The sequence below is a fragment of the Bufo bufo genome, chromosome 5, assembly GCF_905171765.1.
Source record: "Bufo bufo chromosome 5, aBufBuf1.1, whole genome shotgun sequence".
Classification (NCBI taxonomy): Eukaryota; Metazoa; Chordata; class Amphibia; order Anura; family Bufonidae; genus Bufo; species Bufo bufo.
This window is the reverse complement of record NC_053393.1, coordinates 441,965,184-441,985,849: the sequence shown is the minus strand read 5'-3', so window position 1 is coordinate 441,985,849 and position 20,666 is coordinate 441,965,184. Positions and strand designations below refer to the sequence as shown.

At 40.1% G+C, this 20,666-nt stretch overlaps 1 protein-coding gene across 2 annotated transcripts in view; it reads left to right on the top strand.

Moving 5' to 3' along the window:
• CREB5 (cAMP responsive element binding protein 5) overlaps positions 1 to 20,666 on the top strand; it is a 505,301-nt gene that overhangs the window by 173,226 nt on the left and 311,409 nt on the right. For both annotated transcript variants that reach the window (XM_040433574.1, XM_040433575.1), the window contains exon 5: positions 14,212 to 14,381. In XM_040433574.1, the coding sequence (XP_040289508.1) occupies positions 14,212 to 14,381 (170 nt within the window). The remainder of the gene's footprint in view (positions 1 to 14,211; positions 14,382 to 20,666) is intronic.

The window sequence follows — 20,666 nt, the reverse complement described above, 5'->3', positions numbered from 1 at the left end:
GGTTGTTGTTCAATAATAAAATTAATCCTCAAAAATACAACTTGCCTAATAATTCTGCACTCCCTGTATGTATGATGTAGTATGAGCGAGGTATATAATATATAACACACTGTATATGTATAATATTATGAGGTATATAAGGAGTGTATGATGTAGTATGAGGTTTAACACACTGTATATGTATAATATTATGAGGTATATATTTATCAGCAATCAGCATCAGTAACAGTAACACTCTGGGTTGTCATATGACTGCTGACAGCATTTAAACTGCTCTCAGCAATACATCAGTAACAGCCAGGTACATATTTACCAATGAAAAAGTTTTCAAAAATAAGCTAAACATTAACAATAAACATGTTAATTTATTAGCAGATTTGTGTAGGAATTATTTTTTTTCTAAAATGAAAATGCACAGAATATCGGTATAAATTATCGGCTATCGGCCTGAAAGTTCACAGGTTATCGGTATCGGCTCTAAAAAATTTGGATCAATTCTCATTGATATGTCCTATATTTATAATACAAATGCAGTGAATGCATCTCTAGTCTATATTTTCCCTAAATGCTCTTTTACACAGGTCAAAGGTTGGGACAGTTATCAGGCATGAGCATTCATATAAATGCATGTTCCCAATAACTGACCAATGCAAAACATGTTTTTAATGCAGCACGTAAACTAAAAACCATCATGTATTCTAGGGATGTGCTGCTGACAAACCAAAAATTATCATAGGAACGATGGTTCCACCCCATACAGAAGCGGTGATTACCTGCATGTAAATGCAGCTAACATGGTGGCAATTATCAGGAACAAATGTTCATATTATTAACAATGATTTCTCGCACTCTTGGTCCCTGTAAAAGAACCATAAGATGTCATCACAACAAAAAAGATGACCTAGTGATGTGCTTCATAGCGCGGAGATTAGTATATAAGAATGGTTGCAAGTTCCTTCCTAATGTTGACTTGTAATATATAAATAATCCTGATATATGTGCCTATTGGCTTCCATCTCTTTATTATCAAATTAAGACAAAGCTTTTGGACTTTGACAGAACAATACATTTAAAGGCATCAAGCCTTGACATTACCTAATTATTTCTGCAGAGATAAACGTTATAGTCAAGGTCAGAAGACCACTGGGTTACAGAAGACCCTTTTACTTGGCTGATGCATGAGGAAATTCAGGAGTAAAAATAGTAATTCAATAATGTCATGAAATGAGGATGGAGCTTTGCAGGGATGAAATAGTGCATTTAGCTTTTTAGACAATGGGTATAACTCAATCAGAGCTAGGACTACTCTTCTAAACTTGCTGGTAAATGAGATTGACAGGGAAGGAGTTTCAGCCTGCCTGGAACAAGAAGGCATTGTTGAGTTGCTCCTCCAGGCAAGAGATAAACATGCAATTATGTTATTAGACCATACTAATACACGGGGCAGGCAGGGAGGTCATTTATCAAACACTCTTGGGGTCGAGATTGTTAAAAAAAAACTTCTTGCTACCAGAAATATTCACATTGTATTGAGATGGACTTGTTTAATCTTGGGGATAAAGATGGATGAACAAGTAGACAATTTAGTGAATTTGCCATAAGGCAATCAAACATGAATTTGTGCTTGTCCTTTGGCCAAGGAGGGTCTATAATAGCTTTACTCTGTGTAGTAGACATAGTAATTTAAGATATGGAACGCTCAAAGATGGCTGAAGCCTTCATGCCTAATAATTTTAAGCTCATAATGTTCCTGAATTAGATACAATTAGTCAGCTACCATCTGAAAATGAATGTCTGATTGAAATGGAAGAAGACTAGATGAACACCGGCTTATGGAGCTTTCCATAGTCATAATTTATCGGACTGTATTTCTTATCCAGAAGCATTTATAAAAATACAGTATATTGTTTAATTTATGAATTCACCTTCCTATCACATCAAGTATAGTAGGCAGTCGTAGGTAGTCTAAAACAATAATACAGTATTTTGTACTTAGCACCATTATTTTGAGGTGATGTACAAATCAAAGTAATACCAATGGTGGCATTTAATAGAATCTTGATAAGCTAGTGGCTTTATTCTCATGCCACATTTTTCAGGTTGATCCAGATAGACTATCACAAATGTGCTTATTTACTTGATTGCATTGGTCCAGGTTGGAGTGCCAAGACATAGTTAACCAAAGATGGTAATAGCATTTGCCGCTTTTTGTACTGGTGTCAGCTTCATGGACATGGTACTTTATGTGTCTTATAATGTTATATGCAGAAACAGATTGCTTGTCTGCATACCCACCATGGCCAAAATGCGGCTTAGCAGCTGTGTGTGGCTCATGGGCCTCTCTTATACAGGCCCGGGTCCATCTACACCATGCTTCCTTAGTATTGCCACTAGGGATGAGCGAATCGACTTCGGATGAAACATCCGAAGTCGATTTGCATAAAACTTCGTTCTCATACTGTACGGAGCAGGAGCTCCGTACAGTATTAGAATGTATTGGCTCCAATAAGCCGAAGTTATTGCTTCGCGAAGTCTCGTGGTACCTTGGAACCGAACCCGAGTTCGGGAAATGTTTTTTTACAGTACAAATTAATTTATCAAGTTATTACGCAAAGTCTCGCGAGACTTTGCGAAGCAATAACTTCGGCTCATCGGAGCCAATACATTCTAATACTGTACGAAACTCCTGCTGCGTACAGTATGAGAACAAAGTTTTATGCGAATCGACTTCGGATGTTTCATCCGAAGTCGATTCACTCATCCCTAATTGCCACCACTGTCTACACCTTTCTCCTGATAGCAATGATCAACCATCACATTTATTAATCCAAACAAAATAATGTTAGTTACCTGTAACTCTGTATTCGCAGAGGACCAGGGCAGGACCATGGTGGAGATAAATATGCTATAGTATAGGGCACTGTGCCTTGTACACCAGCAGGGAGATCAGTAGTGTCACTAAATATTGCCATCCAGCTGTCCACAGCTTGTTTCCAAGGCAAGTTTTTGAAGAGTGACCGGTTTAATATATGGATTGAAATATATGGATTTTTTCTCATTTATCTGCTTATCTAGATGACTTTCTTCCCTTGATGTGGGCAGGCAGGAGCTCAAATGAAATAATCCACCACCTGCCTTTTCCCAGGATGCATTGGAAAAATTTATAAAGGGCTTATTCTGATAAATCTGTCAGTTACATGCTTAGAGGGGCATTCTGTGAATTCAAAACTTTTTACCCACTTATCCGTGTACCTAGAGGACTTTCTTCCCTTGCTGTGGGCAAGCAGGAACTCAAATGTGACAGTCAAGCACCTGCATCTTCCAGGATGCATTGCAGTTAGTTCTTGTTAACCCCTTCATCTCCTGCATAGAAAAACAGTCCCTCACATATACCCCAGAGATACATATGGAGTGTAATGCTCCCACAATCTCCTGCTCCACTGTCTAGAGAAATATATGGCTATATATTCCTATGAATTTAGAAGTAGGGATGAATGAAAAGAAGGCATCTCTATGAGATCAGGTAGATCCAGATAGACCATCACAAATGTGCTTATTTACTTGATTGCATTGGTCCAGGTTGGAGTGCCAAGACATAGTAAACCAAAGATGGTAATAGCATTTGCCGCTTTTTGTACTGGTGTCAGCTTCATGGACATGGTACTTTATGTGTCTTATAATGTTATATGCAGAAACAGCTTACTTGTCTGCATACCCACCATGCCCAAAATGCGGCTTAGCAGCTGTGTGTGCCTCATGGGCCTCTCTTATACAGGCCCGGGTCCATCTACACCATGCTTCCTTAGTATTGCCACTAGGGGGGAAGAAGAGAGCAGGGAAGCTGCTGAGCATGTTAGTCTACCACAGAATGCATGAGATGGTGGACCAGAAAGATGAACAGCAGGGGGCGCTACCAGAGAGGAAAATGTAATGTATATAAAAAGAACAATATTTTTATTGCATCTGTATTGCAATAATAATTTAAAATGCCCTATTCATCACATAGTAATACTTTTCACGAGATACTCCCTTTAGGGTACAGCGACACGTTCAGGTTTTCTGATGCAGTTTTAGAAGCCAATATCAGGAGTGCTTTACAAAAGGAGAGAAAGTGTAAAGGACAGACACCACTGCCCTATTTTCTGAATTCACTCCTCGTTTTGGCTTTCAAAACTGCATCAGGACACCTGAGTTTGTGGCTGCATCCTTAAGGCTCTTGAACACCATCTAGTAACCTTCTGGGACCTCGAAAGGAGCGTGTGTTTATTTGCACACATACACAGATCATCGGCCAAGTTGCATCCATGAAGATAGATGTGCCGAATTTAGAGTCTGTCTACACTGGAACATTTGAGCAATTCGGTCTATTAGCACCTTATCAGTACATGTGCTGTAAAACTATTTACTGCATTTCCCTCTGCTTCTGTGATGCCAACATATTCTGCAGCGCTGTACAGAGAATGCAGTCTCTACCCTCATAATCTAATTTCCCTGTCTCAGACAGAAACATTAGAGCCAATTTCATAGAAAGCCAGATAACCTATCAGTATTCTCTTGGGGTGTGGGGGGAAACCCCAAAATACAAACTCAATGCAGAAGTTATCTATGGTCAGATTTAAATCCAGGACTTCAGTGGTCCAAGGCAACAGTGCTGATTACTGAGCCCCTATATTAAAGTACCTTTATAGTAGAAGGCAAGCATCATTAGGCTATTTCAAGGAACCTGTCAATATAGTGCACAGTTAATTATATTTTTTCATGGATTTTAAGGCCATAAACTTTAAATCACTATTTTTGGAGGCACTGAACCTATGCTTGGATAACTCTCATTAAGTCCACATTTCTGAATAAGAGTATAACTGCCTTTATGCCTGAAATGGGCAACACTGACTTCATATTAAGCATTGTCTATTATAGGTATATAGTCGATTAATGACACTCAGAGATATTATATAGAAAAGTTTGCAGGTCTAACTCTTGAAATTAAATACGTGATTCAGTTTAGGAGAGAAGTCTATTACAGAGACAGGTTTTATGAAGTTAGCAATATCTGGGAATATATATTCTATATACCAAGGTGAATTCTCCACAGAAACTGCAGTAACTGTTCAGTTCATTGCTGAGATTTGGTTGAAATAAAACATATAAAGTGTTTGGAACAAGGCCAATCTCAATATGTTGGCTGGTTTTTATTACATGAACTGTTTGCATTTCTCATGTAAAGCTGGGGCTTTGCAAAGTCTGCCATGAGTTAGATCATAAGCTCAGACAAAAAGAGTAAGAATCTAGAAGCGAGTGGCCGTAGTTTATCTGTAAACTGAATAAATGGAGTAGATGGACAGTATATACAGTATATATGTGTATATATATATATATATATATACACTCACCTAAAGAATTATTAGGAACACCTGTTCTATTTCTCATTAATGCAATTATATAGTCAACCAATCACATGGCAGTTGCTTCAATGCATTTAGGGGGGTGGTCCTGGTCAAGACAATCTCCTGAACTCCAAACTGAATGTCAGAATGGGAAAGAAAGGTGATTTAAGCTATTTTGAGCGTGGCATGGTTGTTGGTGCCAGACGGGCCGGTCTGAGTATTTCACAATCTGCTCAGTTACTGGGATTTTCACGCACAACCATTTCTAGGGTTTACAAAGAATCGTGTGAAAAGGGAAAAACATCCAGTATGCGGCAGTCCTGTGGGCAAAAATGCATTGTGGATGCTAGAGGTCAGAGGAGAATGGGCCGACTGATTCAAGCTGATAGAAGAGCAACGTTGACTGAAATAACCACTCGTTACAACCGAGGTATGCAGCAAAGCATTTGTGAAGCCACAACACGCACAACCTTGAGGCGGATGGGCTACAACAGCAGAAGACCCCACCGGGTACCACTCATCTCCACTACAAATAGGAAAAAGAGGCTACAATTTGCACGAGCTCACCAAAATTGGACTGTTGAAGACTGGAAAAATGTTGCCTGCTCTGATGAGTCTCGATTTCTGTTGAGACATTCAAATGGTAGAGTCCAAATTTGGCGTAAACAGAATGAGAACATGTATCCATCATGCCTTGTTACCACTGTGCAGGCTGGTGGTGGTGGTGTAATGGTGTGGGGGATGTTTTCTGGGCACACTTTAGGCTCCTTAGTGCCAATTGGGCGTCGTTTAAATGCCACGGGCTACCTGAGCATTGTTTCTGACCATGTCCATCCCTTCATGACCACAATGTACCCATCCTCTGATGGCTACTTCCAGCAGGATAATGCACCATGTCGCAAAGCTCGAATCATTTCAAATTGGTTTCTTGAACATGACAATGAGTTCACTGTACTAAAATGGCCCCCACAGTCACCAGATCTCAACCCAATAGAGCATCTTTGGGATGTGATGGAACGGGAGCTTCGTGCCCTGGATGTGCATCCCTCAAATCTCCATCAACTGCAAGATGCTATCCTATCAATATGGGCCAACATTTCTAAAGAATGCTATCAGCACCTTGTGGAATCAATGCCACGTAGAATTAAGGCAGTTCTGAAGGCAAAAGGGGGTCCAACACCGAATTAGTATGGTGTTCCTAATAATTCTTTAGGTGAGTGTATATATATACACAGGTGAAACTCGAAAAATTAGAATATCGTGCAAAGTTCATTTATTTCAGTAATGCAACTTAAAAGGTGAAACTAACATATGAGATAGACTCATTACATGCAAAGCGAGATATTTCAAGCCTTTATTTGTTATAATTTGGAAGATTATGGCTTTCAGCTTCTGAAACTCCAAAGTCACAATTTTGAGGTACCCTTTGCTCAGGGGGTATGGATTAATTAGCTGACTAGAGTTTGACACTTTGAGCCTAGAATATTGAACCTTTTCAAAATATTCAAATTTTAAGTTGCATTACTGAAATAAATGAACTTTTGCACGATATTCAAATTTTTTGAGTTTCACCTGTATATTTCAAAAGTTTTCAACCCTTTAAATAGCCGAAAGATTTGTTTGAGTTGCCAATGCTTACACATCCTTCCATTTTTTTTTATTGCAAACCAGTATTTGTCATGAAGTTTTAAAACTCAAAATTCAAAAATGCATTATTTTCAGCAGATTTGTTTTTAAATTAAATTCAAATTGAAATATGCTCGTTTCATATGTATTTAGTCCTGTTCTGTGGAAGCCCAAGGTTACTCCGATAAAAGGTACTGTCCTAACAACAATGTGATATATATAACATGGTCTCAAGCATTTCACTGAGTGCATGCAGTGCAGTCTAGTAGCACCTCTCTGGATTACCGTATGTACAGTTCTCTACCGCTCTCTACCTATGCTGGGATGAGCTGTTCCTTTTGCCACCAGGTCAGGGAGCAGCTCGTTGTTGTTTTTCTGGTGTACAGTATCCTGAAGAAGCTCCTGTCCTCAATATAGTCCTCAATAAGTGATTTACAACTTTCAGTAGCTGTGTCTGAGTTTTATATGTAAGAACTTCTTTCTTTCTTTCTTTCTTTCTTTCTTTCTTTCTTTCTTTCTTTCTTTCTTTCTTTCTTTCTTTCTTTCTTTCTTTCTTTCTTTCTTTCTTTCTTTCTCTTAGTTTGGCCCTTGTTTCTATCCATACAAAGAAATAACATTTTAATTGGAAGGGGGGGGGGGGGACTAAGTTCTTCTACTGCATTTAAGGAAATGATGGGGTGAAAGTCAGATGATTAAAGTCACAAAATCAGGTCATTATTGTCAGGCACATCATCTCTCTAGTGTGACATATTGATCTGATATTGTAGTGCTAAGAATAACCACGGTGTTGTATCAATTGTGACATTTGGACAGCATATTTGGTTTAATATTGATGACCAGGAATCTGCAATAGACTTATGAAAATGTCGTAGGACACTTCATTCATTCATTCATTATTTGCAACTTGAAATAGAAGTAACATATGCTCTAATAGCCTATGTCCATAGTTTATTTATTTATTTTTTAAACAGATAAGCTGAGGAGAAGGGGTGGCTCACCTAGTCTTGAGCTGACTTCTTCATCAGAAAGCTACTGTCCACTGATGAAGAAGTCAGCTCAAGACTTCGAAACGCGTTTCGGAAATCTACACAGAGAGAAACACTCCACATTGCTTCGGAAGAGCTTCCAGGAGAGAAGGATCTCCCGGGAACATTTACCCTATTGTGAACGCCAGAAGCCCGCGCATTATCGGCGCTCATCCAGCGCCTTACACGTGGGACGCCGTCCAGAGGAAGGCCCGCCCAACCCTGCAGAACGTACACTCACTCCAACATCGGCCACAGCCTTTGCAAGGAGGAGACCGGGGACAAGCAAGACGTACAGCAGACATCAAGTAAGGTAATACGGGCCAGTACTTCCAAATTGGGTGGGACGCCACCCGATCCTGGCCCTATATTATCTGAATTTTTGTACCATCCAAATTTTTTACTATCTTAATTTCTATACTATCCGGATATTTGTACCATCTGAAATTCTGTACCACACGAAATCTGCAGTATTGCTCACCATTATTGTACACCTTCTGCTGTATGAATCCGCCGGGACACACCTCTGGCAGTCATTAGATACTGCAACAAACTTACCTCAAGCTTGCTATTAGCAAACAGTGACACCCTGTGACTTGTGGGATCATTACCTATTATTGATAGCTACATCATATCAGCTACCCCACAGGGCAACTTAAAGGGTGACTCTGCGTTTTATTCTGTTTTTACTCTGCTTTTACCCTAATTTTACCTCATCATAATATTTTATATGTATACAATCATACCGTGCGACGTTTAGTTTTCATTTGCACATTGCACCTACCCCCACTTGTCCATTTTTTAGCATCATTAAAATCCTGCTTTTTTCCATATATTTGAGTGCCGGTCTATACTTTCATTTTATTTTTTAAACAGTTGTATTGTAACATTACTTTATATGAAGGCGTTCACTACTTTATTATAACTTCATTATATCAATATAAAATACTGTGCCCACCACCACATTGGAAACCAGAAACTTTTGAACTGTCAATCATGTTATAGTGTTAGATATCAGACGTTGTGGGTCCTAGGGTCTGTGGGGATCCGACCACAGTGGCTGCAGACAATCGCTAGAATTTATTGGCATCAACACGACATGCTACATCATCTTCTGTTTGCTCTGCTCCAGTCTTTTCTACCGGCTGCATGGTCAACCATTGATTGCTCTGTTGATCATGGGGGTTACAGATATCAGACCCCCACCGATCACACAACTTTCTCGTGTTGCTGCCAATAAGTTTTTTCTATCAGCAGCTGGGCAGGGGAGCACCTAGCCTTTCTGCTGCCTGAGGTAAAAATTGAAATGTCACCCACATGCCAAATTCTCAACCTAACCCATTCCCTCCAGATCGGCGTGAGTCTGACACCCGGCACCCCCACCGATCAGCTGTTTGAAGAGAGGGCAGCGCTCGTATGAGAGCTGTTTTCTCTGCTCTGTTTACCTGCTCGCTGCAGCATTTGCAGTGGTGAGCAGGTAAATAGAGCAGAGAAGGCAGCGCTCGTATGAAAAAAAAAAGCAGACCCCTTTAATGATATACTTGGAAAACATTGCATACAGCCCTACAGAACATACAGTGTAATACAGCTCCACATATGTACCTTTTACATCCAGTGACTTCTCTTCTCTGATGTAGATATTCTCTGTCCTCATCTTCTCCATTCAGACTAGACCATCATGATGATTTCTTTCAGCCAGCTATTCTCTTTGCAGAGTTTGAGAAACAGACATCTTAGTTTCCTACTTTTTCATCATCCTCCTCACTTTTTGAACACCCCATCCTGCCACCTTTAATACTGTGCCCGCTCTGCAGAAACAAGTTCCCCTGAAAATACTGGTACCACACAGGTAGTGCACCAGTACAAAAAATACCCCTTTACCTTTCAGATCAGACCCCCATATCAAACCTCAGAAGAGACCCCTCCATCTCAGACCAGACCTTCTTTAGATGTCTATGTCAGACTCCATATCAGACCTCAGATCAGACCATGTCAGAAACCCCCCATCTCAGACCAAACCCCCCATGTATCAGACCTCAGACCAGACCCCCATTAGACCTTTCAGACCCCCATATCAGATCTCAGATAAGACCTCCAGACCCCCATATCAGACCCCATTAGACTTCCAGACCCCCATATCAGACCTCAGACCAGACCTCCAGACCCTCATGCCCCTATATCAGACTCCCATTAGACTTCCAGACCCCCATATCAGACCTTAGACAGAGTTCCAGATGCCCATTAGATCATCAGACCCCCATTAGATCTCCAGACCCCCATATCAGACCTCCAGACCCCCCATATCAGACCTCAAGACCCCCCATATCAGACCTTAGATCCCCAATCAGACTTCCAGACCCCCCATTTCAGACCTCCAGACCCCCCAATCAGACCTTCAGACCCCCAATGAGACCTCAGTCCCCCAATCATACCTCCAAACCCCCCATATCAAACCTCCAAATGCCCCATATCAGACTTCCAGACCCCCCATATCAGACCTCCAGACCCCCCATATCAGACCTCAGATCCCCATCCAGACTTCCAGACCCCCCAATCAGACCTTCAGACCCTCCAATCAGACCTTCAGACCCTCCAATCAGACCTCAGACCCCCAATCAGACCTCAGACCCCCAATCAGACCTCCAGACCCCCCATAACAGGCCTCCAGACCCACAATATCAGGCCTCAGATCCCCAATATCAGGCCTCAGACCCCCGATATCAGGCCTCAGACGACCCCCAATATCAGATCTCAGATCAGACTTAAAAATAATAAATTAACTTACCTTTCCTGCTCCGCTGCTCCTCTCCTGGTCCAGCGGTCTCCCGTTCTCTTCTCTTGGCCCGCGCTGTAGTCACCTGACTTCCTGCAGCGTCAGGTCTGTATGTCCTGACGCTCAAGGCAGCCAGGACAAGCTGTTCTGGACCTGAGAAGAGCAAGCAGGAGGAGGGTTAAGTACAGTGCTCACAGCGCTTCACTCCCCCACCTCCTGCATACATAATGGAAGAGCTCACTAGTATTCCCTTTGTAAGATGCAGTGCATCTTATAGAGGGTAAAGTAAAGCTGCCGCCTGAGGCGATATTTTAATCTCGCCTCATGGCAAAAGAGGGCCTGTGTGTCATTATGATTTGACATAAGGTGCCGATACACCTTCAACAGCTGTCAACCAAATGCTTGTTCAGCCAATAGGAGTGAGGAGAAAGCCACTGCAGACACCTCAAATGGGAGAACAGTAGGATGGGGCCCAATCCTTCTCTTCCCAGAGGTCATCTGTCAGGGGAGAGTCAGGAGCTCTTCTTACTCATTAGATGGATGGATGGTCCTACCTTTACTGTGTCCTGTGTCATGTTCTCTACCTACTAGTTGTTCTCTACCTACTAAAGAGATCAGAGATATCATTTTTTTTTCTAATTACTACAGAGTTCTGTCTTGGCTTTGATCATAAGTCCCATTAGAAACTGCTGGGCTTGAAAATTATATTCATTTTGGGTTCCTTTACACCTGTTTAATGATAATTTTGTAACTTTACCATATATCATCACAATAATTTAGGACAGAGATCATATGTGCCACTATACTGAATTAAGGCATCTTTGGCCTCAGCACAGCTGCCTGAGGTGTTTGGCCTGCCTTAACTGCAGTCCTATGTAAAACCACAGGTTAAATTGTGATATCAGGGTGATGTGTGGTAAATAACAAGCTTAGTTTTTCTACATCAAACAAACTCTGCTGTTCAACATCTGTAACTAAATTCAAATATAATGCCATTGGCATTGAATAAGTAGTATTAGTAATTAATTTGGTTAATATTACTTATAGCACTTGGTTAGCTATTGGGTTTGGGTGCTCCAGTAGAGGAGGACTGTTTTGAGAACACCTATGGAAAAAAAGATTTCATGAGACCCATGCAGTGTTCTCCGTAATGAGGTGTGTGGAGCTACCACTACTGCAGTTTACCATAACCAGGCTATTTTTGGTTCCGGTACTACGTACAAGCTGCTATATGTAAAGAACTGTCTACTGATTTTTTTTCACTGAGTCTATTAATACAGCACTTATAATTTTGAGACCTGCCATTTCTCATATTGTCACTTTGAACTTTCATTCCAAATACTCTTGTTTGAATCCAGCTCTGACAAAGCCATAAGACGTCCACACTGAAAGGCGTATTTATTTTTCTTTGTGCAACTGGTTTTATACCATTCAGTTATAGCTTTGAGTCTTACTCCTTCAGAGGTGTTAAATACATCTTAAATCGTAAAACAAATGTTTGAAACTGTGGGGCTGGATATACAGCAGGCTGGCTTTTAATGGTTCCTTTATATTTATCAGAAATCCTGAATTTATTCACGCCTCCTCATCATTCTGCATGCTTCTAAGTTCTGGTAGAGTTTGAACCCTTTATTTATGTGCAGCTCATGTAGTTATTTCAGAGATATTTCTTGTTAATTTAGAACATTGTTTTTTGCCTAATTTGTATCTAGTTATACCAGTTGGGGCCAAAATATTTCTGAGGTCTGTGTTTTTTGTCCGGTCTGTGTTTTTTGTAAGATGTAGACCCATTCACTTCAGTTGGGCCGCATGAGAAGCAGACAGCACACCATGTGCTGTCCGCATCTGTATGTCTGTTCCGTGGCATCCACAAAAATATAGAACATGTCCTATTTTTGTCCGCATTATGGACAAGGATAGGACCGTTTTATTATGGCCCGGACGTTCTGTTCCGCAATATGCAGAACACACACGTCCGGTATCTATGTTTTGAGGATCTGCAATTTGTGGACACCAAAACAGGCAACGGTCGTGTGCATGAGCCCTTATCCTTATTAAAGGGGTAGTCTCATCTTAACTATTAATCGCATAGCCACAGGTTATGCCATGAATACTTAATAGGATATGCAATAAATGTCTAAGATCGGAATATTCCTTGAAGGCTCTGTTCTCACATGCATTAATGAGGTTCATCTGGGTTTCCAGGTGTTTTTCATCAGGTAGTTTTGGAGACAGAAAATGCAGTCTGCAGTATTATTCGTGCCATCAAGATTCACCAGAATCCATGTCAAAATGTCTTTTATGGGCAAAAGCTTAGTTAACATTAATATGTTTTCTCCAGATTTGACCCAATCCCTTTTTCTAAAAACTCGACTGGTTCTCTTTTGCTGGTCTTCTTTAAATCATGATATTTTAGGAGCCACATGTGTTTATGACCCAAAAAGTTGCATAATGTTTCTGCATGATGGTTGATGATGGTTGTTTTGATGATGGTTAATAAACTGACCCCGTTACTTCTCTGACTTCACGTACAGTGCAGTCAGAGAACTTCCCTGACTTCATGTATAGTGCACAGTACCTTATAGTGCATCATCTTCCTGACTCCACCGCAGTATAAACTCATTGGAAGTCTCCTCATGTAATCAACTTCCATTAGCCCACCGTGTTGCACACCAGTGAAGCAAGGTTTGTGTCATTAGTGTCTGCCTTCTCAGGTCAGTATACTGAGTAATGCTGAAAGAAAGTGTTCTTTACAGTTAGAGTAGTCAAACTTTGGGACACACCTCTCCAAGAGGCAGTAATGGCAGATACTAAGCCAACATTCAAAACATCTAGGAGGAGACTTAATTTTGACCGGGCTTTGAAATCTGTGTTGTTGGAGGATGCGCCTAACTTATGACAAAGCGCGGCCCTCATCATAACTTGGTGCATCTTGCGGCAGTCCATGCGCCAAAATAAAATCTATGGCAGCTTGGAGCTGCCGTAGATTTCTGTCTTCATTTGAGCCAGAAAATGGAGTAAATTAGGATAAATATGCCACACTGCTTTCGGGAAAGTGGCGAGGGAGGAGCAGGAATATGCCAATCGTGACAAAATTTGACGCCAGAGGCGTTTAAAAAATCACCAAGACAAAAGTTTTGACTTTTTTACACCAGAAAAGTGGCTCAGGGAGATGAAAAGTCTCCCCATAGATTTTTATCTTACAATGTATGACACCAAGAATTGATGTTCCAGGAAAATTGTGTTCTGCCTTAAAGGATCAAGAGGGAATTTCTTTTTTCCTCCAAGATGCAAAACTTAAGTATGTAATAATGACCTAATAGGAATGACAATCATTTTAGTCTAGTGAAGTGCATAAACAAACGAGTAACACTAGGCCATTTCCTGTTTCTTCTTCTTGCAGAACATCACACTACATAACTCGGTTGGAGGCATGGCAGGACCTGCATCACACCAGCTATCAAATCCAAGACTGCCAAACCATGACACCAGTGTTGTAATACAACAGGCAATGCCATCTCCCCAGTCCAGCTCAGTCATCACACAAGCACCTTCTACAAATCGCCAGATTGGGTAGGACGACGGGTTTTATGTTCTTTGATAAAAGTTTCCCTTACGGTTTATAAAAATATTAGATGAATGTATCTATGTTTGGATATTTATGCCAAGTATAAAGAATATTTATCACTGCCATGTACTAGGATTGACACTTATCGTCGGGAAAATTTCTACATAATGCTATATGTTTCTTTTTATGGATTGTCCTTGCATTGAACAAGGTTTGTGTTATCTTTTTGGCACATGCTTAAAGATGTTTGACCTTTATTGAATTTCCTTTTAACAAAAAGAGACAAAAGCGCAGAATGAAAAGAATGTTCTAAACCATCAATTTATTGTTTCAATGTCAAAATGTCAACTTTCGAATTGTTTCTAACCGTGTGGCTTTTATATGAAGTGGATGTAGTATATTTTTTGAATTACGTTGGAATCCTACATGTCATTTATGTATCAGTTTTTTATTGTGCAGTTTTTTTAAACTAAAGCTGGAAGAGAATGCAAAAAAGAGGATAAAATCAAAGCTAGAACACACATGCAGTTTGGAAACAAAAGAAAGGAAACATAAGAGAGGGACATTTATCAAGACTGGTGTTACCATACACCAGTTTTGATCCCCTCTGCATCGGTGTGAGATACTCCTAATTTATTAAGAGACAGATGTCTCTTAATAAATTAGTTGCATCTCTGGCAGTCCATACACCAGAAACTGAAGCTAGGACCTGGCATAGACTTCAGCTATAACTTACACCAGCTCCTCATGCTAAGCCCTGTCCCTTTATACTCTATAGGGATATTTATCAATGTCTTTAGACCACTATAGGGGTGTAAAAAAAAGGCATACATTATGGCGCACACCTTACATGCTCTATAATTTGCATTTTTTTTTAGGTTCTCGACACTTTTGTAAAGTGGTGAGAACCTCTAAAAGTTCCAAATTATGGAGGAAATATTGGGTGTGCCATAATTTGTGATATTTTATGCTGTAAAGACATTGATAAATGTCCCCCATAGAGTATAAAGGAAAGACTCCTGCATCTCTCCTTTGTATCCACTCCTGTGTTTAGCTCAAAATACTGCCACTCTGCTGTGATTCCTGCCGTAGGTTCTTCATAAGGAGTATAATGTAAAAGCATCTAAGAGTTTTTTAGGACTACAAAACAACAAAAATGACCTCACACCATTTGAGTAACCTTAGGCTTCATTCACACGTGTTTTCCGCACCCGTTCTGCAATTGTGCGGAACGGGTGCGGACCCATTCATTCTCTATTGGGGACTGAATGGATGCGGAGAGCACACTATGTGCTCTCCGCATCCGCATTTCCAGAACGCGGCCCCAATCTTCCGGTCCGCAACTCCGGAAAAAAAGACAGCATGTCCTATTCTTGTCCGCAATTGCGGACAAGAATAGGCATTTCTATAGGGGTGCCGGCCGGGTGTATTGCGGATCCGCAATGCACTACGGACGTCTGAATGGAGCCTTAGAGTGCATTTAGTATAAGGCTAGTTGCATACTAGCATTTATTGATCGGGAACAGCCTGCTGGATCCCGCATTGCCAGACGCTGCCGGAATGCTGTCTGGCCCCATTAGTTGTAATGAGGTGTGGTGGTGATCCGCCCACAGTCTGGCAAATATGCCGAGAAACGGCCAGACAAATACAGCTACCTCATTTGCATATTTAGAAAAATTATCATAACATCGGAACAGAGCTGTGAATGAACAAAATAAAAACAGCATTTTGATCAGGTGAACCACAGCTATGTGTCTGTACAAACAGATGGATAGGGATGTGGCTGATGACAGATTCCCTTTAGGGCAGTAAGTCCAAAATATAGAATAAAAAAATAATATACTGAATGCCAACTTGTTGTAACATGAGTTTGAAAAGCAAAATAATTTGGACCCAATATCTAGTTGGCACTGGAAACCAGTCTCTGCTTCCAAGTATGTCCATGCCAAGTAGAAAGAGACTACACAGAAATGGGTTTATAATAGATGCTGCTGGTGGTCCCTGAAGGAAGATACTATGGAAAAATGAAATATTAAATTGAGAAATACCAAGATGGTATGAAAGGCTCTGCTGATGGTCCCTGAAAGAAGAAGGTCATGTCAATTCAAAGAGGTTTTAATACAGATATAACATGTTTCTGCCCTGTACATGAAGATGTTTCTTGAAACTTTGTTCTTTCGGGACCTTCGGCAGACCCTGTCATTTTCTCCATTCTATCTGTCTCCTTGATATCTACTTTAATCACATTGTCTGTTATTTGGGACCCACTTACTGGTCATATCATCAACAGGAACTAGTATATTTTTCTGATATAATCCAAAACAGTGGAAAACCAGTCAATGTTCTTTCTTTTGACAGCTTCAGACAAAGTTGTTTACCGCTGACCCTTGTAGGCTTTAAAGGTTTTTTTCTGGTTTGCATCAACACCCTTTAAAACAGGGATGCTCAACCTGTGGCCCTCCAGCTGTTGCAAAACTACAACTCACAGCATGCTCTAATAGCTGTAGGCTATCAATGCATGCTGGGAGTTGTAGTTTTGCAAGAGCTAGAGGGCCGCAGCTTGGGCATCCCTGCTTTAAAATGATCATTTATAAAGGTAGCTGTAACTTCTATCTCCCGTTCCAGGCTGTGGTCACATGACCATGTAGCTTTTTTTTATTTCCTGGGATATGTCCATGGACGTGCCAAAGCTGCAACAGGGGCAGTGATAGTCTATGTAACTAGCTGGGTGGGAGCAGCTATAAACTAGATGGGCATTGTAAGGGGTGGTGCTGGAACTGTGGTAGTGAAAAAAGAAGTGCGTCATGGGTTTGGTTGGATACAGGAAGTGCCACATACAGGGTGAAAACAAACCAGAGTGATTTGCGTACATGGGGGAAAAGGGGTTAGGAGAGTCCTAATGAGGAAGATTTACATGAGGTAAGCAATTACATGAACATTTCTCTAGTAATCCTGGAAAACTCCATTAATGCTAGTACCACCAGAGGAGCCTCAGGTCTTTTGGTAGGCCAGGTTAGCACTGGGCCTCCTAGGCCACCAATGTTTTTCTATGTGATTACTGTATATTAAATGACATTTATTGAAATATATTAGAATATAATTTACAATTGTGGACAGATTTTATACAGTTCATCAAACATCTGATATATTATTTCCACATGAGGATACAGGTATATGGGGGAGAAGGTACTGATGGGTATCAAAGTGTTTCTTGATAGCGTCTGAACATATGATGTCAAATTTCCTTTATTTTCCTTCACCCTGTCTGAGCTGTTACAAACAGGATTATGAATCTGTGAGACTTATGAGTTTTCCTATTTGCCATAGGAGGATAAGCAAAAATAAAAAATGTGAGCCTTTTGAAAATGTATGCCTCGAACAGTTGTAACATGAGCATGAAAGGCGAAAGAACTTGGACGGACTCGCTTTCATTTCCATTCCCTCCCAAAACACATTAAAACCAAAACATTTGGGAATAAGTAGTATACTAATTTCAAATGTGAATTTCTTAGTGGTCTCCAGAGAATGGATCTTTTAACATACATTTCATATTAAGGATTGCACATTACGCTTTGTATAGCGCTATATTGTAGTAATATTCTGATTTTATCACGGCCTCAAATATTTAAGTGTCAAAGTATGGCCAAGCCACCTGCAAATGTTTGAGATGGCTTATTTCCAATCCAAACAGCCAACAGTAATGAAAGTCTTCTTTCAGGCTACGCGCTGAGCTCTGCTCCAGCAGGAGGCTGGGATCCACCTGTGCCCACGCAGAGCTCCATTCGTTGGGGAGTGGTGAAGTGTTCACAGATGGGGCTCTCCTGGGAATATCTTCGTCTTTCTCCTCCACTTTCCTTTTAATGTTATCCACATTTGTCTTCCTGTCCACTCACGCACATTCACTATTCAAGCATCTTTTCATTGATGCTTTGCCTTAGTAACCATAGACTGTATAAAATCAAAGGATCCTGGAAAATATCATATTGTTAAGGGAAATTATGGGTAGGATTAGCTGGAAGCAACGCCTCTCTAAAATAAAACCTTGGGGCATTATAAAGCCACATACAGAGAGTAAAATAAAGTTAAACTTCAGCCTGAAAGCTATGAAAAGTCATTGCTTAGTTTAATAAGGTGTTTTCTTGTCAAAATGTGAAAAGCCTACAACTAAATCAAATCTAAAACAAATGGAAGCAAAGTCACACTCTGCAAAATACAAGACTGGAATGATTAGCATGGTGCACAATCTTTTTTTTGCCTTTTTTTTATATTTATATATATGATTTTTGAGTATTTTTTATCTTAGTTACATAGTTGTTAAGGATGGAAAAAGACAAAAGCCCATCAAGTCTGTGCTTAATAAAAATTATATAGTAATAATAAAACTGTCTTTGTTGTCCAACTCCATGGCAACTAATCACAGCACAGCTTAAATTTTTCCAGAGCATTTTAATAAATGAAAGCTGTGCTGTGATTGGTTTTTGCTGCCTATAGCAACCATTCTTTTTAGGGTCCATTCAGACGTCCGTTTAATGGGTTCGTATCTGTTCCTCAATTATGCGGAACAGGTGCGGACCCATTCATTTTCAGTAGGGCTGGAAAAGATGAGAACAGCACACAGTGTCCTGTCCGCATCCGCATTTCTGGTCCGCGGCTGCGGAAAAAAATAGAACATGTCCTATTCTTGTCCGCAGCTGCGGACAAGAATAGGAATTATCTGTTAAGTGCCAGCAATGTGCGGCGTTAGTGTTTTGCGGTCCGCAAATTGCGGACTGCAAAACACTATGGACCCTTATAGACAGTTCTCATAAATCTGCCACTGTGTGTTAGTTACATACCTTGGGCTGCTTACTTTTAGGGCAAAACCAGAAATGGGTTTATATAAAAAAAATATATATATTTCTTTCTGTATCAGAAATAATTAATTCTGATCTATTTGAAGGGGGTTTGCATTTATGAGTGTTATTGTTGTGATTTACTATTATATAACTATATGTTTGACTACTTTTAGATTCATTTAATGTGCAAAAGTTATGTCTTATTTGCAATTCCATTTCTTTTATTGTGTCACGTATAGTTTTCTCTAAATTAGAGCATTATCTTTAGTGTGTTTTTCTTAATAGGTTGCATAATATAATGTTCTCTAGTTCATTGGGATCACTTAAAAAGCAATCATCCTTTCTTTTTCTTTTTGTTATTTTTTTTTTCTAAGTTGATCCAAAATTCTGTGCTGATTAAATTAAAAATATATCTTTATATTGGTTAGAGCTCTGATATTATGGTACTGGGCTTTCCCTGCATAGCCATAGAGCTAAATGATAACATTCTGGCCACCTATAGCTATTATGAGAAGTAGTTTAGAAGTGGAATCCATATTTTACATTGTAAAAAGGCCACTTTCATGGTAAAAAGGACATTTTTAGTGCCTCTAAAATCTTAAAACCTTTATAAAGACTTAAAGGCTTCGGACTCTTTGGGGCAAATTTTAATGATTGCGTTTTACTTATTTTGGGCTAAAAGTCATTTTTTCATTTTGCCTTTATTAAAAATGTTTAGCCATTTAAGAGAAATGGGGGTTAAAATTAGCTGTCACTTTCTGTTTTCCATTAATCCTATCAAAGGCTCATGTGGAACTCTTATCTCTTATCTCCTGACCTCAATTCTTATCAAACTGATAAGAATATCGCTTAAAGTACTTTAACACGAGCCGATTATCGTGTAAATTAAAAACTGCACGATTATCAAGCAGTGTAAAACCAATAAATGATAGAGCAACAATCGGTAGATTTCTTGTTGGTTCAATTGTTTGTGTGGGCACAAAAAGTATCGTTGGATGTTAACGATTTCATGTGTATAAACAGGAATCGTTCACTGCATGCACGATTACAGAATATTTATTTGTCCACAACATTATGCAACACAATGCAACAGTCTGGTTTATGAACAGTGGACTATGCAATCGAAATTATGACTTTGTGAACGATAATTGGCGCATCCAAAGGATCATTGTTGAAACGTTCACTACATCAAGAAATGACTTGTTCGTCACTCAATCGTACCGATAATTTCTCATGTAACGGTACCTTTAAAGGGGTTGTCCAAGTTATTTTTTCTGACTTTGTGCACAGAGCATCATTATGAAGGCTGTGCTGGATGGCGTGATAAGCCATGCCCCCTGCACTGCCCGATCTGCTGGCTGTGCTATCTACCCTGTGTCCCCCCCCCCCTTCCTCCACTGGATTCTTCTACCATCAGCAGCACAGACTCAGGGCTGGAGGCTCTGCCTCAGGTAC